This window comes from Pundamilia nyererei, unplaced genomic scaffold, assembly GCF_000239375.1.
Source record: "Pundamilia nyererei isolate P.nyererei 1_Seehausen unplaced genomic scaffold, PunNye1.0 scaffold00527, whole genome shotgun sequence".
Lineage (NCBI taxonomy): Eukaryota > Metazoa > Chordata > Actinopteri > Cichliformes > Cichlidae > Pundamilia > Pundamilia nyererei.
Window position 1 is genome coordinate 36,702 of NW_005187928.1, and position 22,888 is coordinate 59,589.

The 22,888-nt window shown below is 51.1% G+C and overlaps 3 protein-coding genes across 5 annotated transcripts; 2 read left to right on the forward strand and 1 right to left on the reverse strand.

Moving 5' to 3' along the window:
* The first annotated feature begins 222 nt into the window (after positions 1–222).
* wdr33 (WD repeat domain 33) lies at positions 223–15,985 on the forward strand. 2 transcript variants are annotated; one of them, XM_005754234.2, is made up of 21 exons: positions 223–453; positions 4,240–4,457; positions 4,544–4,612; positions 4,792–4,896; positions 4,994–5,089; positions 5,217–5,368; positions 10,753–10,850; positions 10,934–11,060; positions 11,234–11,388; positions 11,469–11,547; positions 11,837–11,947; positions 12,153–12,247; positions 12,331–12,417; positions 12,684–12,823; positions 12,912–13,067; positions 13,494–14,252; positions 14,335–14,392; positions 14,505–14,811; positions 14,970–15,130; positions 15,279–15,458; positions 15,580–15,985. In XM_005754234.2, the coding sequence occupies exons 2-21, from the start codon at positions 4,254–4,256 to the stop codon at positions 15,711–15,713; spliced, it is 3,273 nt and encodes a 1,090-aa protein (XP_005754291.1). In that variant the 5' UTR covers positions 223–453; positions 4,240–4,253; the 3' UTR covers positions 15,714–15,985. The 2 variants fall into 2 exon arrangements, with proteins under 2 accessions (XP_005754291.1, XP_005754292.1); XM_005754235.2 differs by lacking the exon at positions 223–453 and adding an exon at positions 470–897.
* Positions 15,986–18,280: 2,295 nt separating this feature from the next.
* sft2d3 (SFT2 domain containing 3) lies at positions 18,281–19,472 on the reverse strand. The gene has a single exon (XM_005754236.2). The coding sequence runs from the start codon at positions 19,346–19,348 to the stop codon at positions 18,674–18,676; it is 675 nt and encodes a 224-aa protein (XP_005754293.1). The 5' UTR covers positions 19,349–19,472; the 3' UTR covers positions 18,281–18,673.
* Positions 19,473–19,857: 385 nt separating this feature from the next.
* On the forward strand, positions 19,858–22,873 carry LOC102198330 (dual specificity protein phosphatase 18). Of its 2 annotated transcripts, none has more exons than XM_005754237.2 (2): positions 19,858–19,921; positions 22,170–22,873. In XM_005754237.2, exon 2 carries the CDS (start codon positions 22,173–22,175, stop codon positions 22,779–22,781), a length of 609 nt encoding a protein of 202 aa, XP_005754294.1. In that variant the 5' UTR covers positions 19,858–19,921; positions 22,170–22,172; the 3' UTR covers positions 22,782–22,873. The 2 variants fall into 2 exon arrangements, with proteins under 2 accessions (XP_005754294.1, XP_005754295.1); XM_005754238.2 differs by having other exon boundaries at positions 22,173–22,873.
* The last annotated feature ends 15 nt before the right edge of the window (positions 22,874–22,888 follow it).

The following is a 22,888-nucleotide window of genomic DNA, read 5'->3' on the forward strand; positions in this document are numbered from 1 at the left end:
TTTTGTTTCCTTTGTGGAAGATTTTGATTTAGTGAGTTAATAATCTGTTAAATTATGTGACCCCATCTTTATATTTTATTTTTACTATGTATGAAAGTTGCTAATATGTAAGGAATGTTTATTCTCTGAATCTGGAATATATGGTGCATTTTGTTTGTATGTTAATATTACTAATAAAAAAAAAGCGTTCAGAAAATGGCCGAAGGTAAAACTCAGTATCCCAGAATCCTTTGCGCGTTACGAAAATTTCCCGGCATGCCGTTCAGCAGAAGCCGAGAAGAAGACGGAGCGTCATGATGGAGTCTGGTGGAGGTTGAAGCAAGCAAACGTGCTTCGATCCGAACTGAGTGCAGTCCGAGACGCTCGTGCTCCTGAGGAGAACCACTTCACGAAGCCCCGCGGCGCTCCTTGAGCGCGCGCTAGTTACCTACCTACCTGCTGCGGAGACTGTCGGTGAGTTCATGAGCGCAGTGGCGCCTTGTTGTTCCGCTCCGAGCCGCCATTTAACCCCGTCCTGCAGGCGTCCGCGCGCACCTGGCACACCTGCGCGGGCTAGGCTCACCTCACCGTCTTAATCCCACCTGTATCCGCGCCGAGGCTCACGAGTCCCACGGAGCGTTTTCCCGGAGGCGCGTGCTAACGGTTAGCACCCGCTAGCACTATTAGCCGAGTTAGCCGCGTTAGCCCAGCTGCAGCCGGAACCGCTGTGTTTAAATCCGGGATAACCCCACCCCGAGCCTGCGGCGGGTTTTCACCGCAGGTCAGCGTCAGGTGTTCTGTGAGGTGTCCGCGTTCCTCAGGTGGTTTCGGTGGCTGGCTCTCACTGCAGGAGTCCGTGTGTGCCGACATGTGATACCATCAGCTTCTCCACACTGCGATCGCTTCACAGCGTTCATGGTTAGTAAAGTTTATTTAAACCGCGTTTCTCCTGAACATTTGCAGCTGCTCCTCAAAGTCCACAGCCTGCGGGTAGGATGATGACTCGGGCTGAAATCACTGCAGTGTTCGGCTCCTCCACGGCAGGCAGGAGCGGGTTACCTGTCAGGTGTACTGTTCAGGTTCCTTCATGTAGCAGCAGAAAGGCCAGTTGTAAATGCAGATAAAAACAGGTCAGTGAGAGTGTATATGCTCACCTGCTGTGTAAACATGCGTCTGATTCATTTTTAAATATTAAATGAACTACCTGCATATACAGTCAGCATTGTTTGCTCTAACTTTTAAAGTTACAATAGTGGACTACAGATGGCGTAGAGTAGCTGTGAGGGTGGTGCAGGAGGCTCTGTGGACTGGTGTGTTTGAGATCTGTGGGGAGAGTACGTGTTACAGGCAGGAGCAGACCTCAGAGGAGCTTCATGGATGTAGTGAAGGAGGACGTGCAGAGGGTTGGTGTGATGGAGGAGGACCCTGAGATAGGAGGAGACTGAGGCAGATGATCTGTTGTGGAGAAGCCGAGGGGAGCAGTTGGATGATGATGATCTGTGACTCCAGGATATCTCCATTATTTTACAGCACAGTTTAGTCTTAGAACCTGGGACTGATGTGCTTACAGAGGGATCAAAGCCTGCATCCAGCCTGGCCAACGTCCGGCTCTTATCACAGTTGGACTGTTTTGGCCTCCAGCAGGTATGAGAATGAGACGAGGAGTCAGCAGGACTGATTCATTCACAGCACAGAGAATGATGTGATTGGCTGTGGATGAGCAGGTTCAACTGAGGGGGACAAACACTTTGGCTGCGTCCACACTGGTGCCAACATGAGTGCAAATTTGACAGTGGTGACCATTGAAATCACTGCTGTTGGTGCGAAGTGGGCGGGCCATGAAAAACTCATGGGACAAAAGCAACTACCAATGAGAGCACAGGATACTGCTGATAAAAACGTTAGACCGTAACCTAGGCAACCAAAGTCTGGGGTTTTCTGGAAGCTGCCGTCTGTCATTCGCAGCGAGCGAGCAATCCCGGTCCGAGGGCTTCTGAGAGCTTCGCAGCTGGATGAGGCCGAATGCTCCGGGGAGTTTTCCCGGGATTCTGTGACCTTAGTTTCCCTGAACTTCCTGTTTCCTGTGAGCATTTCAGCAGCTCTGCTTTGACTGTGGCACGCGCAGCTTGGCAGGGGTTAACGTAGGGCTGCTCAATTATGGCAAAAATGATAATCACGATTATTTTCACTGAAATTGAGATCTCGATTATTTGACGATATTTATTTAACCCTTAAGACCTACCATAGAACCAAGTCCGCCAGAGCTTATATTATATTTTTACATGTTGTAGTGCCGTTTGTGGGAGCATTTCAAGTTGCTATACAACTGTTATAGCCCATATTTTAATAATATGTCTGCATTAAGTGCATAGTAATTACATTAATTGCAAAAAAGTGCAATAAACTACAAAAAAATTGAAAATCGTTTGTTTTTTTTACATATATTTCTACTTGGAGAAATTTAAGAGGTTTATCCCTCAAAACTTTAAATACAAAAAAGTTGCAAGAAATAGTTTACAACAACAGGAAATTTATTTTGAGTGTCTTCATAGTTTTATTTTGGAGATACACCAATTTTTATATACTGCAGGAAAAACAAAAAACAATCCTATGATGCAAATTTGCAAAGAAAACAGCAGGTGCATCAAAATAAACTATTTCCAGCAGTGCAATTCGAGTTCTAAGCATCACAGAAACTATTCAGAAAAGTCAAACATGACTTATAAAAACACCAGTATAGGTTTTTAAGGCCTACGAGTAAAAAACTACAATTTCCGCGAAAATGACGTCGCTTCCGGTTTCGAGCAGGAAATGGCGGACATGTGATAGTTCGCGCTGACGTCTGTTTCACTGTGGGAAGTGTTACGAACAGCTGATCGGATCGGCAAAGCGTGTTTCTGGAATATTATGTTTTTGTTCCTGCAAGCGCTTTTTATGCAATATTTGCAAAGCTTTATGTGGAAGGAAACCGTGACCGAGGACAAGCTGATGGCATCAGATGTAAGTACAACTCCTCCGGCTTCATATGCGAAACAAATTATTGCGCTAGCTTACACGGTCCAGTTCTACAGGGATTTAAAAAGTTACACAACACGGAGCGTGCTGCTCTGACCGGATTTAAAGGGATAACAATGACTTTAAAAAATAATATAACATAGTGTGCAACACCACTGAAGTTTTTTTTACCTCTTTTCAACCAACGGCAGTCACTCTCCTCTCCAAATAACTTCTGCTTAGCTTTCCGAGCTTCCCTCGGGTCCTCTTAATCAGCGTCCTCCAACCTTTTTTGCGTCACGGACGGTTTATGCCCGACAATATTTTCACGGACCGGCCTTTAAGGTGTCGCGGATAAATGAGGGAGGGGCTAAAATTCGGCTCCGTCATTTTTAATGATCGTTGAAAGCCCAGATCGTAATCGTGATTAAAATTCGATTAATTGAGCAGCCCTAGGTTAACGGTCTTCTTCTGTGTTTTTGAGTCTGGGCGCTAGCCTTACTGTGACGTTGTCTGTTTGTTAAAATGTTAATGTGGCGCGGTGTGATCGTACAGACGGCTCAGAGGCTGCCGTAAAGACGTGGACGTGAAGCACGCTGTGATGCTGTTACTGCTGCAGTCTGGTGACATGTGAGGACGTCAGGTGAACATGTCTGTCTGTGGCCTGTCTGTCAGACTGCGGGTGGGCGTCACTCTGAGGTTAGCTGAATGTGGGCCAGTTCAAACACCTGACCTTCGCAGGTGTTGCACGTCTGACAGGAGCTATGACGCGTTGGCGCCCTGCTGTTGTTGCTGCTGTAATAAGCACAGTTCAGGGGTCGAGGCTGAGGTTTGAGCTGTGGTCCACCTTCTCTGGTGTTTCACACGATTACTGGAGAAACTGAGGCAGGTTGTTTTTGTCCATGTCTAAAATAATGACGTTTATGTTGGTGACATCACCTGGTAACAGCACGAAGGCGTGTCTTAATCCAGGACAGACATAGATTAAGACCTCGCGGCTCCCGTGCCGGCGCTCGCGGTGTCCTGCGTTTGTCTGTTTTGAAGGTTAAATTCAGTTGTTTTTTTGCTGTAAAATTCTTTTTGAAGTTCATTTTTTGTTTCGTTCTCACGAGCCCCTCCAACTTTTGAAAAGCTGGTCCCGGTGACTCTTATTTGGGGGAGGAGCTTAAAGTGTTTGCGTCTTCCTGGCGCTACAACAGGAACAGACTGTTTGCTCCTCCCTTGCGAAAACGAGCTAACCGCAGTCTCTCTGCCCTCCGTCTGCAGGTTAACCGGTCGCCATGGCGACGGACGTAGGCTCACCGCAGCGCTTCTTCCATATGCCGCGTTTCCAGCACCAGGCGCCGCGGCAGGTGTTCTACAAGAGGCCGGACTTCGCCCAGCAGCAGGCCATGCAGCAGCTCACCTTTGATGGCAAGCGCATGAGGAAGGCCGTGAACCGCAAGACCATCGACTATAACCCGTCCGTCATCAGATACCTGGAGGTGCACACCTGTAAAGCTAATGCTAAGCACGCCGTGTAGCACGTGATCGGGTTTCAGGCGTCACGCTGTCTTTTCTTTCTCTGCAGAACCGTTTGTGGCAGCGAGACCACCGAGACTTCAGGGCCATCCAGCCCGACGCAGGATTCTACAACGACGTGAGTCTGCCAGCAGGGGGCGTGGCAGCCCCGACCCTCTGTTACACCCAGCACACGTGTCATACAGGAGCTCCCGCCCACAGCACACGCCTGCTGTGCAGCACGGCTCTGTTTGCGCAGCACGAGTTTGTTTTCACCTGATACGAGTCTGAAATTTCTCGCTCTCGTCTCGCCCGCAGCTCGTTCCTCCCATTGGCATGTTGAGTAACCCGATGAACGCCGTCACCACCAAGTTCGTGCGAACCTCCACCAACAAAGTCAAGTGTCCCGTGTTCGTCATCAGGGTGAGCCACATCACTTCCTGCTCACCTGTTTGTGGCATAGGGATGTGTGCTGTGGCCGTTTGAGGCGTGACTGTTTGTGCTTCCTGTCTGTCTCCAGTGGACTCCCGAGGGCCGCCGCCTGGTGACCGGAGCCTCCAGCGGGGAGTTTACTCTGTGGAACGGACTCACCTTCAACTTCGAGACCATTTTACAGGTAACCAGCCGTCCCACTGTCCTTCCCAGTTAAGACTGGTTTGGACAGGAGGGTCTGAATCACACCTTTAAGTCTCAGCAGGCTTCACTCGTCCCTAACGCCCCCCCCCTCCGTCCTCCCTCTGCAGGCACACGATAGTCCGGTCCGGGCCATGACCTGGTCTCACAACGACATGTGGATGCTGACGGCCGACCACGGCGGCTACGTGAAGTACTGGCAGTCCAACATGAACAACGTGAAGATGTTCCAGGCTCACAAGGAGGCGATTAGAGAAGCCAGGTTTATACCCAATCTCCCATTCTCTGTAGTTCTGGCCAGTCTGTGCTGCACGCTGTCGGCCACACGGGGGCGCCACCTCCGCTCTCGCCACATTTTGTGTTTGTTGTGGTCGAGTAATGACAGATGTAAGCGTGTGCTGTTGCAACACTGCAGTGATCTGTTGTTCATATTCTACCTGCTGTGGCAAATGAGCTGTTATCTGTGTACACAAATAAAGTGATCACATTGATTATCTGCTCCGGGCGCGCCCCGTGCTGTCAGTGGAGAGGAGATCAATAAAGGCTCCAATAAAGTTTGAGGAGGGATCAATAAAGTAAACTGTAGCTGTTTAAATAAAGGTTTGAACTCAAAGTCTGCACCTTAAACACAGGGATCCTACGTTTCCCATAATGCAGCTGGGCAGTCGTCCTTCCAGTTTGTTACATCATCAGGCTACAAATGACGTCACACAGCAGGACCGTTTGGTTCTGGTTAGTCAGGCTGAGGGAGAGGCTGGGACCAGCAAGCTAAACTTTGACCCCCAGCAGGAACACCTGTACAGAGTGATGTCATCAGGTGTGCCACTCCTGAGTCCTCTGCAGGTGTTCCTGTTACTCTGTCCACCGTCTATGTTGACAATACCAGGAACATTTGGCCAAAGAGCTTTGTCCTTTTAGAGTCAGGGCAGGACTACGTTACCCACAATCCACTGGTTTCTCCAGCAGTACAGTTGTAGAACTGTAGTTATTAGTCCGAGGCAAGTCCACAAGGAAGCTTAGCCTAGCTTAGCTCAGCGGCTAAATAAAACACGAACTTGTACGTGCGAGGGACACCATGCTCATTTAGCCTCCTTGGAGACCGGCTCAGATTGGGTCCAGTTCCTTCAGCCTGTCTGTGATTCTGTCAGTGATTCTGAGTTGATGTTATTGATTGGTCTGTTTACATTTCCAGCTGCACATTAAAAACAGCGACGTCATCCTGAAACGTTGATTCTGTTCATCTGGACATTTTCAGTTGCAGAAACGTTTCATCATCATCAGGTGACTTCTTCAGTATCCGCTGACTGCAGGTTTCATGATCAGTGATATGTTCGTTGGTCAATGGTGAGGTTAATTTGCATATTAACGATCATGAAGGTGACCTCACCGCCCGTTGTTAGTCAGAGGGGCGAGTGTCAGTCACTGTGCAGATGTGCTGTTTATAAGGAAATCTGCAGTCAGCTGACACTCGATGACCACGCCGACATGCGTCTGCACTGAAAGCGTCCAATGAACAGAATCAACTTTCCTTACCTGGAAGATTGAGCATGCATCAAGACACGATGATGTCACAGCGTTTGATTGGTTATGTTTAAATTAGAGTTTTACACAGCAGAGGATGATTGGTCCGTTGCTCACTCAAACTAAACAATGTTCACCTCAGGACAGCTGTTGTTAAGTCTTATTCACCACCTCATTGCACCACCGTAAATGTGTTTAAATGTGGTTCACACGGGGTTTACAACTGAACAACCACCTGCTGCTGACTCGCTTCAGCCTTTGTTGTTCCTCGTGTTCATGCTAAGCTAGGCTGAGCTCCAGCCTCACAAATGAGCTGAAAAAAACTAGAAACTGCTAGCCTAGCTCAGCACAGGAACTGGGTAAAATGTGTCTGAGGTCATGTGGAGTTCAGACGGTTTAAACATGATGAGAGTGACCTCTCTAAACTTCAGCAGAGACTTTAAATGGTGCCAAAACCAAAGCGAGTCAAACATAAATGATGTTTTCAGTCTTCAGAGCTCAGCTTCAGTTCTTCTCCTATTTGTGAGGCCGACAAACGGCTCGTCCTCTGCGCTGAAGCGAAGGCGTTACCTGCTCTCCGATTGGCTCTGCTAAACAGTCGTTTGTGCAGAATTCAGGTTTATTTATAGAGCACATAATTTCAACAGCAGTCGCCCTGAGGTCTTACAAGTCCAACCTGAATGCCCCGCCCCTCCACCCCCTCACCAGCTGTTGGTTATGAGACGAAGCACTTTAGTATTTCATAATGTAATTTTATTCTTCACAGATTAAATCTTCTGTCAAAGCTCCTCTTTAACTCTGTCTTAATAACCTCGGAGCCTTGCAGCCTGCTCATTATACGCGGGAGTGGGCGGGGCAGGTGGTGGACATCGTAACCATGGCTCCCTGTGCAGTTTAGGACGATTGTGGCATACGTGCGCTCGTGTATTTCATGCGCTTTATTCTCGTGACCATCAGCTGATCCCAGTTCCTGCCACCTGAGCAGCTGCTGTGCACCGCCTGCAGACCAGCTCGCTGTGTCTGGTCCCACCTGAAGCTCCTTAACCTTCAAGTTACAGCCGAGTCTCTGAGTGGGCTGCTGTCCAGGAGTTTCTAATCATATATTAATGTTAATGTGGAAATGCAGCCAGTGTGATCAGGAAGGACAGTCAAGTGGAAAAAAGAATTCCAGAACATAAAGTGTTACGCACGGAGAGAGGCAGCAGGGTATTTTTATTTTTAAGCTCCACCTGTCACATGTAATCGATGTGCAAACGTACAGTGCTCATCTTCAGAGCTCCGACACACAGAAAGAAGACCGAGGCCCTCTGCTGGGCACTGATGGTACTGCAGGAGGGTCACGGGGTCATCTATGATGAAACTCTAAGCTGGAGGGTGAAGTTGAGCGTGAATGGTCAAAGATTAAAGTGAGTGATACAGATTTGTGCAGCGAGGTCGTTTCAGTCTGAGGATGGCCGACGGTGGTGACTCAGCCGGGTCAGGGTGCTGAGACGTCTGAGCGGGACGTCAGATGGACGTGTGTCTGGTTTTAGGTCACTCTCGCTGTCTGCGGTGCGTTTGCTGATGTCGCTATAGGTTTGAAATCCTCCGTCGGCGTGTCACCAGCTGAACGCCCACCTTTTATAAAGCCTTCCTTCACTTGCTGCTGCGATCGTGTGCCATACCTGTGGTGGCAGTGATGCCGGTGACCTGGACTTGGTCCAGAAACCTCCGTTCCTGGTTTAACTGTTGAGCCATGTTTCAGGAGGAGCAGGTCCTGGTCCTGGATCGGCCTCACAGAAGGTCGAGGCTCACTTCTTAAATCTGAAGTCAGGTGTCTTCATCGTCCCGGCGCACTCGTGTTTAACCCAGACGTGTTTCAGAAACGCTTTTCACCAACAGAAACGCGTGGACCCGAGCTCACAGATTTATCACGTTCAACCTGAAGCAGCACTTTACAGGAACGACGAGCTCCGTGAGCCGAGTGTGATGTCAGGGCTGCTGCGGGTGCACTCGGCTGGTCTGGGTTCTCTGCATGAGCGTTTCAGAGCTGTAACAAAGTTCCCACGCGTAGGACTAATGGAGGTTATCTTATCCAAATACCAACAATGGAGGCAGAATAGAATAGACTAGAATGGCCCTTTATTGTCTTTGTACAATGACGTTATGTGTGCTCCACTGTGCAGGAGCAAAGTAGACGGCAGGAACAGTGGAGGTCAAAGTGCTGGCAGAACAGAGGTGTGAATAGTCTGTGTGTGGGAGTGGGCTGAGTGATGTCACAGCTCAGATGGGGGGGGGGATTCTGCCTAAACAGTCAGGATGGCCCAGGGGAAGAAGCTGTTAGTGAGTGTGGAGGTGTGGGATCTGATTGACCTGAGGCTCCAACCACAGGGCAGCAGGTCAAACGGGTAGTGGGCGGGGTCTCCTGTGATGGCCCTGGTTTACCTGAGACAGGAGGATCTGGGGATGGCCTCCAGGGGAGGTGTAAATGAGCGTCTGTGCAGCCTTCCTGTTCTCAGTCGTGGCCCCCGAGGACCAAACACCAGGCAGGAGGAGAGCACGCCGAGGAGCAGGCCAGCAGCAGCTCTGGTCCAGGTTATTCTTCCTCAGGACACAGAGGACGTGCAGCTGCTGCTGGGCCTTCTTTACCAGGGCGATGGTGTCGTGGGTCCAGGTGAGCTCAGCGGAGACGTGGGTGCCCAGAAACTTGAAGATGGAGACAGATCACCCACTGATCCCTGATCACTGTCCAGGCTCAGCTGTGTCCTCCATGCCTGAGCCCTGTGCAGTGTCACTCAGCATCCAGCAGGTGGAGCTGTTTGAGCTCCTCAGAGGAGGAGGAGCAGTTCAGCCTGTAAAACCTGCAGATGAAGAGTAACTGAGTACTGTTACTCCAGTACAGTACTTGGATAAGAAACCTCAGATATCCAGATGTGGTGATGTTTGTGTCCAGGCTCGTCAGCAGCAGTGAGGCGTTCAGGTTCAGTCGTAGAACTGAGACAAACGCGTCAGTGAGCTCGTGCTTCAGTCTGTTTTATTAAAAGAAGGAAATGATTGGCTCATAAGGAGGCTGCAGAAAGCAGCTCAGACTCAAACGTGGATGAGTAGGTTTGCACAAAAACAGCTGGTCGTGGACAGATGTGAGGTTGTCATGGTTACAGTAAACAGGATGGATGTTGTTTCACAGGACAGCCGATCAGTCTGTTTCACTGACTCACCTACACGAGGTGCTGGAACCTGCACGTTTAGACTTTCTCCTGAAAATGGTCGATAATATTCTTCACGTGGTCGTCGCGCTCCGTCGTACCTGACAGACGAACCTAAGAGTTCAGGTCTTCCACAGGAGGCGGGAAGAGTTTTTTTTTTTTTAAACGTTAATTTAAACGTTGACGCGTCTGCTGAAGGTCGTCGCTGACGTCGCTCAGCTCAACACGATGTAAATCAAACAGCTGCCGTGACAACAGGAGTTTAAACGCTACGTTTCTCTTCCAGCTGCGCGTGGCGTCGCTGTAATTAAGCTGTCACTCTTAGCCTCTGTAACCGACCAATCACAGCTCTCCTCTTTTCCTTTATCTGCTCCCAAACTGCTGTTCATTAGACCAGATGCATGATGGGAACAGAAACCGCAAGCAGTGAGTGTTGGGAAGTCACGGCGTGGTTTAGAAAGGATGTGATGTCAGAGTTCAGCGGCACGTTGTTGGGTCGGCGAGCGTGATGTCATTTATTCAGCGTTGCCCAGGTGAGCACGAGGCTGTGGCAGACTCCCCTGTGAGTACTTTTACTGCAGTACACAGAGTACTTCCTGCTGGGTGGTTAATAATCCCAACGTAGAACCAGAAACGCTGAGCGCTGTTTGATCAGCTGATTGATCACCTCCACTCTCCTGAGCGCCCACCCCCAGCTCCTCTTCCCACATGAGTCATGTGACCAGTCTCAGGTGACTGTTAGCTGTGGTTCTCAAGCTGTGGTGCGGCGCCCCGCGATGGCTCATGAAGGGTAAAGCTGATGATGAATTGGTTAGAAAATTGTGACCTCTGACCTGAGGGGCTCCTGGATGTTTCTCTGTGTCGCATTATTGATGAGTCTGATCTGTGATTGGTTGCTGGCAGACAGGTTTGTGACTCCTCCCCTCTTCTTTATCTTTAGTTTCTCTCCGACCGATAATAAATTCGCCACCTGCTCAGATGACGGCACGGTGCGGATCTGGGACTTCCTGCGCTGCCACGAAGAGCGAATCCTCAGAGGTAGGAACCGAACAATCAGAGGCCCTTCAGCTCCGCCCCTTGCTGTCATGTAATCCTCACCCGTGTGTGTGTGTATGTCTCAGGTCACGGTGCTGATGTAAAGTGTGTCGACTGGCACCCCACCAAAGGCCTGGTGGTGTCGGGCAGCAAGGACAGCCAGCAGCCAATCAAATTCTGGGACCCAAAGACGGGACAGAGTCTGGCTACACTGTGAGTCCCCCGCTGACCTCTGACCTCTGAGCCTGATGGTGTGTTTAGGACGCGTAGATGATAAACTGAGGCGTTATCGCTGAAACGAGAACAAAGACTGAAGTCAAAAAAACAACATTAATATAAAATAGAAATTTCTATGAGCACAATCTGACAGGTGTGTCTCTCATCAGCCACGCCCACAAAAACACGGTGATGGAGGTGAAGTGGAACCTGAATGGTAACTGGCTGCTGACAGCGTCACGTGACCACCTGTGCAAGCTGTTTGACATCAGGAACCTGAAGGAGGAGCTACAGGTGTTCAGGGGACACAAGAAGGAGGCCACAGGTGAGGGTGGGGCACGCTTAACCTGCATGTTAACATCTGGCCCCGCCCCCATTCTCACACTGCTCTCTCTGTTTTTTCAGCGGTGGCGTGGCATCCTGTCCATGAAGGCCTGTTCGCCAGCGGAGGCTCCGACGGGTCGCTGCTCTTCTGGCACGCAGGGTATGACGAGACCAGTGTAGGCCACGCCCACTCGCTCCTGCCATTTTTAATACACTCTCTTAGCTCCTGTTCTCACCAAATTGGATGGTCCCACACATCGCATCCATGTTTAACCTGAGGTATTGAGTATCATTCTGCATGATTGGCCAACAAATCTGTGTGGGCGTGGCCTCAGCAGTTAGAAGTCTATAAAGCAGAAGCAGGTGTGCTCAGGTTACTAAACCGGAGTAATAGCATCACACAGCATCACGACCTTCTGCAAAACAATTGTCTCCGTTGGTGTTGTCAGGGTGGAGAAGGAGGTCGGGGGGATGGAGATGGCTCACGAGGGGATGATCTGGAGTCTGGCCTGGCACCCACTGGGTCACATCCTGTGCTCCGGCTCCAACGACCACACCAGGTACTCGCACACCTCGCCATGGTCTTCATCTTTCTGGCTGCCTCTCCTCCTCCTCCATGTTGGAGTGCAGCTGCTGATGGTTGTCCTGGTTCAGAACCAGCAGGCGGTCGTGGCTCCTCAGCAGAACCAGGACCGCCTGCTGGGGAAACATGGAGGCTGAATCCTAGAGTTGCTCTCTAAAGTCTTCTGTCTTTAACCTTCTCAGCAAGTTCTGGACGAGGAACCGGCCGGGCGATAAGATGAGAGACCGTTACAACCTGAACCTGCTGCCTGGGATGTCGGAGGACGGCGTGGAGTACGGTGAGCCGTGGAGGACAAACGACTGTCGGCGTTTGCAGGTTTTTCTGTCCTCAGCTGATTCCACTGCGCTCTTTTATTTTCAGATGACGTGGAGCCAAACAGCATCGCCGCCATCCCCGGGATGGGCATCCCCGAGCAGCTGAAGGCGGCCATGGAGCAAGAGCAGAGCAGTAAGTCTGACCTCCGTGAACGAGACATTGTTTGTGCTGCTGCAGGAGGAGCCAGACGTTGTTTCAGAATAAACGAGGTTCTGTTTGTAAGTCGTGGTTCGTTTTCCCCGAGCGTTGGCAGTCAGAGGTTCACTCCTCGGACTGCAGATGAGGCTCACGCTCAGGAAACGGCTCACCGCTGACTCAACGTCTCAGAGGACAGAAGCGGCTGAACAGGGAGCACGGGCGCAACTCTCTTCCTCACACAGGTGTGACTCTGTCCACAGGTAAAGAGGCGGATCCTGAGGTGGAGATGTCCATCCCTGGGCTGGACTGGGGCGTGGATGAGGTCATGGGCAAAGACGCTAAGAAGGTCCCTCAGAAAAAAGTCCCGTACGCCAAACCGATCCCTGCGCAGTTCCAACAAGTGAGCAGTCAACTCGCCGCACTTTAAACTCCGCCTCCTGAAGGCGCGGTCGTCGGCACACTGAATGCAAATGTCTCTCTCCTCACAGGCCTGGGCGGAGAACAAAGTGCCGGTGATGCCTCCTTCTGGAGATCTGTCCAAAGACAGGAAGGTGGAGCAGAAAGTGGAGCTGAAGAAGAAGACTCAGGCGGAGATCGAGCAGGAGATGGCGGCTCTGCAGTACACCAACCCCATGCTGCTGGAGGTGAGCGCATCTGCCGCCGCCGGCCGATTGCCCATTCCACTCCGATCGTTAGAGTTCAGCTGTAGCTCAACCTGATCAATCCCACGGAGAAAAAACACCCGCTGCGCCTCGGAAACGTGAAGCGTTTCTTTAGCTTTGTTGTGAACGCCGTCACCTTCAACATTTGGTTTTACTCCAGAAGCTGAACAGCGTCTGTTCCTGCCACTGTGGTCCCGTTTCCACGGTGACCCACGGTGAGCCTCCTTTACGCGTCCTTGATCACTAACGTGTCTCAGCTTGTTTTAGGAAAGTGTGAGAATTCCTTTTGTTGCCATGCAAACGCATCGATAGACGATCAGAGCGGCTATGAGACCTTCGTAGGAACACTGAAGCCTTAATGAAACCTCACGTCTGCTTCCTCACCCTGATTGTTTTTTCTCTCTGCAGCAAATGAAGATGGACAGAATGAACCAGATGAACACGGATGGCAACATGGGCCCCCCACAGGGACAGGGCTCGATGCCCCCCTTCCCGGGCCCCGGCGGTCCCGGGGGCTCCATGCCTCCTGGTCAGCAGGGCTGTCCTCCAAACATGCCTCCTCAACAGATGTCCAACACCATGGGCCCCCCAATGGGCCCTGGAGGCATGCAGCCTACATTTATGGGCCCTGGACAGATGGGCCCACCCTCTGGACCCCAGTCTCACCAGGGGCCCCCTCAGAGCATGATGGGGCCACCGGACATGCAGGGGCCCCAAGGTATCCAGAGACATCCCGGCCCCCCAAGAAACATGGGCCCCCAGGGGTCCCATGGTATGGGACCCAGAGGGATGCAGGGGCCCCCTGGTGGCATGATGGGCCCACCCCCTCGAGGAATGGGTCCAAGAGATCCTCAAGGACCCCCACCTCAGGGGGCCATGATGCCACCTCAAGGGAACCTGATGGGCCCCCAGAGTTCTATGCAGGGGGGGATGATGGGGCCCCCACCAAGGACACATGGGAACATGCCCAACAACTATGGCATGGGCAACATGCAGGGGCCCCCAGGAGGGATGCATGGACCTCCAGGAAACATGCAGGGGCCCCCTGGTAACATGCAAGGACCCCATGGAAACATGCAGGGGCCCCCTGTTAACATGCAGGGCCCCCACGGAAACATGCAGGGGCCACCAGGAAACATGCAGGGACCCCCGTACATGCAGCACCAGGTGAGCTCCTGTAGATGTTTGGCTGGTCCACAATCAGCCCTGTGTGTGACAGACTGACGCTGACTTTATGTGGTCTCTGCAGGGTCAGAACTCGGGGCCCATGATGCATGGGATGGGGCAGCAGGGGCCAAACAACAAAGGTAAAACTGTCCTGAGTCAGATGTGGCTATTCTCAGGGCTCCTGTTCGGGGCTCTGGTGTATTTTGCCTTCTTGAGTCCTAACAGTCACTGTTGACTCCTTTTATTCATCAGACCCTCGAGGGCCACCTCCAAGCCACCACATGGGCCCTCCGGAACGGCAGGGCCCAGGGGCACCAGACCAGGGCTCAGGGTCATACTGGGGAGACAACCAGCAGGGCCGACATGGGTCGCAGGACTTTGACGGAGGCCAGGATTTCCACAGCAGAGAGGAAGGCTGGAGGCCAGGACCAGGATACCAGGGGGGAGGAGGAGGCGGCGGCCACAGGGGGGCAGGACACCGAGGAGGAGGGAGTGCAGGGAACTGGGGACCCGATGAGCGGTTCGGTGGGGAAGGCTTTAGAGGACGGAGAGATGACAGGTGAGTCCCTGATCACAGACTGTAATCAACGATGGTTGTAGGGTCATGCACTGTGCCTGAAGTCCAGCAGGGGGCGTCTCGTGCTCACCTGATCTCTGAGAATCGTTTCCTGATGAGTTTGTTCCAGAACCTCAGAGTGTGGCCTTGGACTGTTTCAGGTACAGAGGAGGCGGCCCAGGCCGGCCTGGCGGTCGAGGTTACCCCGATGACTACGGCGGCCAGGAGGAAGGTTTCGATGGCCCTGAGGAGATGGGTCGAAGCTGGGACTCCGGAGGCCACGGGAGGCCGCCTCGAGGAGGTGTTCCGCCCAGAGGAGGAGGTGAGTCTGGTTCTGGCGTGCCCCCTGCTGCTGAGTCCCTCTTACTGCAGGCTCAGGAACGCCAGAATCAGGTCCGAGTCCACACAGTCCAGAAAACCTGCAGCTGAGGCTGAACTCTTATTGTGGCGGTGCCTCTTCCTGTCTGTAGGTCACGATGGTTATCGGGACGGGCAGCAGATGCACGACGGGTCGACTCCGACCGGTCGAGAGCGCCCCTCCTCCATGCAGGGGATGGACATGGCGTCGCTTCCCCCCCGCAAGCGTCCGTGGCAGGATGGCCCAGGAACCGGCGACCCGCGAGATCACGAGTCAGAGCGACCCGACGGAGGTGAGCGACGTGTTTTCAGTTTTGCTCTGCTGTAACACTCACCTTTTTAAAAAACAGCTTTTGAACTGATATTTAAATGTTTTAAAAATGAATCCTCATCCCGCTCTGTGTTGTCGAGCAGGTCGCCCGCAGAGGGAGGATGGCGGTTATGGCCCGTCTGGTCGAGGTGGGCGGGGCGGTTGGGGCCCTGTAGGAGGCCCCAGGAGAGGAGGACCGCCACCCAGAGGAGCACCAAGGGGGGGCCGGAGCCGGTAGTCTTAGAGAAAGAAGAAGAACAAAAGTCCCATGATCCTCCTCTCCTCTGGTCATCCCCCTGCTGGTCCCTGCACAGACTGAGGGCAGGGCTTCCTGCTGGACTAGTGGTCATGTGACAGGCTGAGGCCTGTTCTGGCTCGTGATTGGTGCTGCAGAGACTGTACCGGCGTCTTTTATTCACCTCGTCTGCAGCGTTTGTCCTTTTGTAACAGATTTCTATGTTTGTGTTTTCACTGAGGTGGACAATAAAGATTCACACTTCAAACTCGTCACAGCGACTCCACCTGTGCACGGGGGGGGGGGGCATTTGTCTGTTTTGTTGTGTTTGAGTAAAGTTTTTCCTGTGGTGCTCCAGCTCAGTGCTCAGAACTCTAAGAATCTCTGAGGCTTCCCCTGAACATTAGAAACCAGCTGTGAAACTTTATTTAAAAGGATTTTGTTGGGGTGGTTTTGATAGCGCGGTGCGGCCATGCTTGTGTCAGGTGGTTCATCGCTGATCTCGTACAGGTGAGCACCTGTTACAGGACGTCAGGTCCTTCCCTGCGTTCAGGGCTGAATCTGGCTCATCATTAATCATAGCTGAACGTTTCATTTCCTGTTTGATATGTAACCTCACTGTGTAATTACTGAATAAAGTTTGTACCCCGGGAGCGTCACCTGACCTTCAGAGAAGCTCATGTGCAGCCAACTGCAGTCTTCACCTGAAGGACGCACAGGTGGACGCAGAGCCTCACCTGAGGGCCGTCACGTTCCTGGAGACACAAATGGACCTTAAAGTCTGTCCTCATCCTGGTTTCACGTGGACTCTTCGGTTTCGGCGAGTCGGTGTAGAACCTCTTAGTGAGTGTAAAAAACCTCCTCGCACGACTTCCTCCAGGAGCAGTGGTGATAATCAGAGCTCCACGTCAAACAGCACTGATCATTAAACAGTTTGCAGATCTCAGACTAAGCTCGTCAGTTTAATCTCCTTAAAATTCAGTGGAACCTGCTGTGGTTTAGTTTAAACGTACTAAAGAGACTTGACGCCTCACTTTAACACAGCTGAAGTTTGTTCCCTTCAGGTTCATTAACCAAAGCCTCGCTGCGTTCAGTCGCCTCCTTTCTTTTCTCTGTGATGTAGTGATGTGACGTTCTGTATCGAGGCTTCGGAGCGTGTGTCGAGTAATGGAGGGGGCGTTTCCGCGAAGCGCGTATCGAGGCTTGCTTCATTTATGGGAGGAGCTGAAAATGATGACGTCCGAAGCCTCGCTGCCCGGCTGTACCACGTGACTGGTTCATGAAGTGGTTCGAACTTTGCCGCGAGATATGACAGATATAAACCCCTCTGACTTCATTCAAAATGTGGGTGTTTGATGGAGAGTTGCGGTTAGTGAGAGTTTGGAGACAGTTTGGAGGTTTATGAGAGTGAGGAGAGAAAGTCAGGAGAGAATGGAGCCAGCTAAGAAGAGGAGGATGTCCTCCCCTGTGTGGGAACATTTTGATCTTATTCCTCCCAACAAGGTATGTAAATTTCTACAGAAGATGTATTTTCATGATACTGATGGTGCAATACAATTTATGTTGAGCTGCTTTACTTTTGTACAAGGTGAAGTGTTTGCTATGTGCCAGGGAGCTGGGATATGACAACAACAACACCTCATCCATGCTTAGGCACTACAGAGCTTTGCATGAAAATAAGGGGGACACCGATTGTGGAGCAAGACCAGCTGAGCCATCAAATGCAATGATAATATAGGATGCAGTAATGTTACTAAATGATATAACAATATTATACAACTGTTATAAGTTACGTGTGTGATATTTATATTTGTGCTTTATCTTTATTGTCTTTCCTCGGGAGAACAATCTCAAATAGATGAAGACCTGGTTACCATGGTGATTGAGGACTCCCAGCCATTTAGCATTGTGGAGGACAAAGTTCAAAAGATTTGTTAAATCATTAAATCCTAGCTATGTTCTCCCCACTAAAAAGGTCATAAAAGCAGTGAAAATTTAGTTTTTACAGAATAAAATGTGAACAGGCAGGAGTGTGTAGCTGTCCATACCTCAACGTTACAAAAGCACAACTACTGTCCACACCCCAACCACACCTCACCTCACAGTAAATGATCATTTCCATTTCAAGCATTTCCAAATAATCATTTCCCATACTGCCACTATAAATATACACAGTATACTGCATCACTACAATATACATGTTTTACACACTCCTTTTGTTGTTGACATTTACAGGCTGTGGGCAAAATGCCACACTCTTCAAATTCATGTCAGCTATTATTTTTACGTCCAGTAGGTGTCCTGCTAGAGCAAATGAAGCTTCATGAAGCTTCGCGTTGGGGTGAACCAATTGGATGAAAAGCTTCAGTGCTTCATGGGGCTTCATCTGCCCATCACTACTGCGATGTCAGTTTCATCATTAGTTTCATAATGTGCTGCTGAAATTTACATTGCCCTCCAACTGAACACTGTGGCTATCAGGCCGTGACCTCTGACCCCTCACACAGGAACTTCCTGTGATGATGCGTTCAAAGACCTCTGCTGAATCTACAGGTGGCTCACGTCACAACATCATCTTCACCCCCTGATGTGGTCAGACTACAATGTGCCACATGTTTAGAAAAGAAAACATATGAAGCCAGACAGATGTTCAGGTTGTTTTTAATCTCTGTGTCAAACTTAAATCACATTTATTTTAAAAAACACAAAACACCTGCATCAGAGGGAAATTCAGTTTTTAGTCTTTGTTTGGTCCTCAGTTCATCACCAGCAGCCTGGCCCTGCTGCAGGTCAAAGGTCAGGCTTTAGTGTTCTCATGAGTCCTGCAGGTCAAAGGTCAGGGTTCAGTGTTCCTCTGCAGTAAGCCATCAGCAGTCAACAATCAGAGGAAAGTCTTGACGTTAATCCGGACCCTCGACATTCCACAGCAACCCCCCCCCCCCCCCCGGATGCCCGGGTCCCGGTCAGATCGGCATGGTCTTCCCGGTGACGGTCCTCCTGATGGCGGACGCCGCCATGCCCCCCATGAAGCGGATCCCGGCGCTGCCTCCGGGTAGCAGCGACACCAGGCAGCCGGCGATGACGGCGACCTGCAGGGCGGCGCCCAGGGCGGTCAGCACGGTGCTGTGGAGGCTCAGCGCCGCGTACAAGGTACCCCCGAGAGCACACAGGTACACGGCGGCTCCGGGGGAGGTAGGGAGGCCAGCGGCCAGCCTGCTGGGCCCGCGGAGCACCGCGGCGGCCGCGATGGCGAACACCGAGCCAAGCGACCAGAGTAGCGCGAACTTGCGGGCGTAGAGCAGCAGCAGCGGGGCATACAGCGCCGACAAACCGAAGCAGAGTGCGGAAAACGACACGCACACGCCGAAGGCCAGCAGCCGCTGGCGGCGGCTCATGCCCGGCAGGCAGGGATCCGGTTCGGCCGACCACGGCCACGACAAGCCGCCGCTTCCGCCCGAGCTCTGTCCGGAAGTGCTGGCGGACCACGGGCTGGACCACCGGCCGAACCAGCTTCCCGGGACGGGCTCCGGGTCGCCCAGGTCCACCGCGGTGCTGGAGCCGGACTGGGAGATGGTCTTTGCGCCGCCGCCTTTGGACTGAGACAGGTACTCCTGGAGCTGTCGGTTCAGGTCTGCCATGACGGCCCGGCTAACAGGCTAACTGCTAGCAAAATACTTTTTCTTCTTCGCTGGTTGCTCTCCGAGTCTCCCTGCAGCTCAGCGAGCCGCGGCCTCCCGGAGGTCAGAAATAGAACTGCACCTGCCCGGAGTTCACCGGCAGAGGGAGACACGTGACGGGCTTTGTGACGTCACCGGATCAAACCGAAGCAAAGGCCGGGAGTCCGAGAGAGAGAGAACGAAAATTAGATTTAAATAAATAAAATTAAACTGCGGTGAAAAGGGAATTCCCCCAGTGTGGGGGAAAGTTTATATAATCAAGTCAAACACTCTTATTTCAACATCAGTGAAGCCTTCAGGGCCATATCAGCAGCTGTCAATCAAACTGCTCTTAGTGATAAATTCACACTCATTATGATGCTGTGTGTGTGTGCTGGAGTCTGATTTCTCCTCTTCAGTCACATGACTTCAGGACGTTTTCAGCTGTTGTACTAAAATTAACCCTTCAGATGATTGGCTGAAGGACTGACACACACAGCCATCTAGGGTGTGTGTGTCACTCAGAGCAGCAGTCAGAGGACCACCGGGCAGCAGGTAACACACATGACATGCATCTAAACCCATTTAAATACAACAGTCATGATTTATTTAACAAAAAGCCAAAACAGGAAGCAGTAGAGTCCATAACTGAGTTCTGTATCATGTGCTCCTGCATACGTGTGTCATAAAAACGTCTGTACAGGTGACAGCAAACTGATGAAAGGACAACATCAAAGTGCAGCTCGCACCAGCAGGTGTGACGTCAGTGCTGTCATCTGACTGCGTTGGCGAGAGTGAGAACAACAAGCGTAAACAGTCCGATCCCTCAGGAAGTAGCAGGGGTGGACTTTCTCACACGCCGCTCTGTTTGGTTAAATAAATATGACTTCAGATTATTTCTTATTACATCCTGACATGTGACCCAGAATCCTTTAAACATCGGAACAAAAGAAAATCATTAATGAACATATGAACATCACCTCTGACGTTACAGCGGTTTTGTTAGAGACACAGCTGAGGGCAGCACGGTGGCACGGTGGTTAGCACTGTTGCCGCACAGCAAGAAGGTCCTGAGTTCAATTCCTCCATCAGGCCGGGGTCTTTCTGTGTGGAGTTTGCATGTTCTCCCTGTGTTTGCGTGGGTTCTCTCCGGGTACTCCGGCTTCCTCCCACCATCAAAAAACATGCAGATTGTGGGGATAGGTTAATTGAATAATCCAAATTGTCACTAGGTGTGAATGTGAGTGTGAATGGTTGTCTGTCCCTGTGTGTTGGCCCTGCGACAGACTGGCGACCTGTCCAGGGTGTACCCTGCCTCTCGCCCTATGACAGCTGGGATAGGCTCCAGCGCCCCCCGCGACCCTGAAAAGGATAAGCGGAAGCGAATGGATGGATGGATGGACACAGCTGAGTGTTTTGCATTTTGAATAATTTTAAAAAGTTTAAATTTGTTCAGTATTCAATCAATTCAATCTTTATTGGCAGACTTCATGTCCATAAAAACAAGACAGAAACACCCCCCCCCCCCCAACACAAGGTATAAACTATTAAATATATATATGTATATAAATAAGTATATAAAGCATTTGTAAAAATATAAAACCATAATATACATAAAACACAATTACTTAAAATAAACCAATAAATACACAAACACTTTAACCAGTGCTTTCTCAGACTGGATGAGTAACAGGAACCACTCACTGTCGGATCTGTTGAACAGCAGAAATGAGGTTTTCTTTTTGGAAGAATGTAAAAGGGGAAAAAAACAACAGCTGACAGCCTGTAAGAACGGTAGACCTGTGCGTAACAAGCAAGCGAACAATGCAGAAAACAGATTTTTAGACGGGAAACTGATCTTGAAGTACAGAGAGAGAGAGAGAGAGAGAGAGCTGTGCATCATGGTGGAAGCAAAACAGTGAATTCATGACGATGTTTATGTGAAGCTTAGTTTGGATCTTCTTTTGCTGCCGGTTTGGTCAATATTGTTTGGAGAGACATCAAACTAACAGCTTTAGAATCAGCGCGTAAAGGGCGTGAACACAAAGCTCGACCCGCCGACAGATCAGAGTCAGCGACCCGTCGGCTTTCAGCCCCGACCGTGAGAAAGGCGACATCTCACTGATTCTGATCCGCGGGTGTGTTTAAGTCTTTGTGCAGAATCCGTGTTGCTGCTCTCATTTACTGTTTTAGCTGTTTGGTGGTTCTTGAAATTTTGTGAGATTTCACCAGAGATTCTGGTATTCCAGACAAAATAAGTTTATATCAAAAAAGCGATTCAGGATTTTAATGAATCGATTTTACGTTATCCAAGCCAGAATCGATTTTAATCGATAAATTTATTATAAAAACCCACCCCTAATCGGAACCAGCATCACACACACGCACACATACCTGCTAATCCAATCAGAATCCTTCTTGTATGGTCTGTTTGTTCTGTAACCTCACAGCAGCCATATTGCAAGTTTTCCTGAAAGTATAAATGGGTCTGGGCTCTAATGAGCTAATAATACAGGCAGGTGAGTTTTAAAAACATCCTTCCCTCGTACAGGTGTTTGTTTGAGATCAGCCGTAAGCGTGTTTATTTTAACACGGAGACTATGGCGACTAAGTCAGTGCTGTCCCTGCTGGACGTCAGAGGAACTGCAGCTGCTGGTGTTTTAGAGTTGTAGGCTGATGTCTGTGTTTCATTTGTGCTTCAATGGAGGTGTGAGTGCATTCACATGTGTGCTGTTCTGTGATTGGCCAGTGCAGGCATGAATTCACCGCTCTGAGCTGCAGTAACGTCTCTCTGTGTCTCCAGCAGATGGCGGTCTCTCAGATTACCCCCACCCTGTTTCTCAGTGGGGCCGACGCCCCTCTCAACGCAGGACTGGTGTTGAAGAAAGGCATCACTCTGATTGTCAATGCCACACTGAGCCACGCCTGCCCCGCCTACCCAGGGGTGGAGTGCCTGCGGGTCCCTGTCTCCGACCTGCCGAGCGCCCGCCTCGGGGATTACTTTGACTGGGTGGCTAAGCGTATCCATGGTAACTGTGGTGGTGGGACGCTGGTGCACTGTGCTGCCGGGATGAGCCGCTCTCCAGCACTGGTGATGGCGTACCTGATGCGCTACAGGGGCGTGACGCTGCGGCGGGCACACCACTGGGTCCAGGAGAGCCGGCCCTACATCCGGCTGAACGCCGGCTTTTGGGAGCAGCTGTTGCAGTACGAGAAGAGGCTGTACGGGAGGAACACCGTCAGGGTGGCCCCAGAGCCGCCACCCAGGACGCCGCCTGGGACACCGCGGCTGACCAGGTCTCAGCAGCAGACGGGCCTGCTAACACTGGTGCCCAGATCACCGCTGATGTCACGTGCTCAGGTGACATCATCAGCAAACAGATCCAGGAGGGGATCCAAAACCATCAAAGTCTGAAATTCAAACACCTGGATCCTCAGAGGGATCCCTGCGCACACCTCGGTCCCTGCGCACACCTCGGTCCCTGCACACACCTGGATCCCTGCGCACACCTCGGTCCCTGC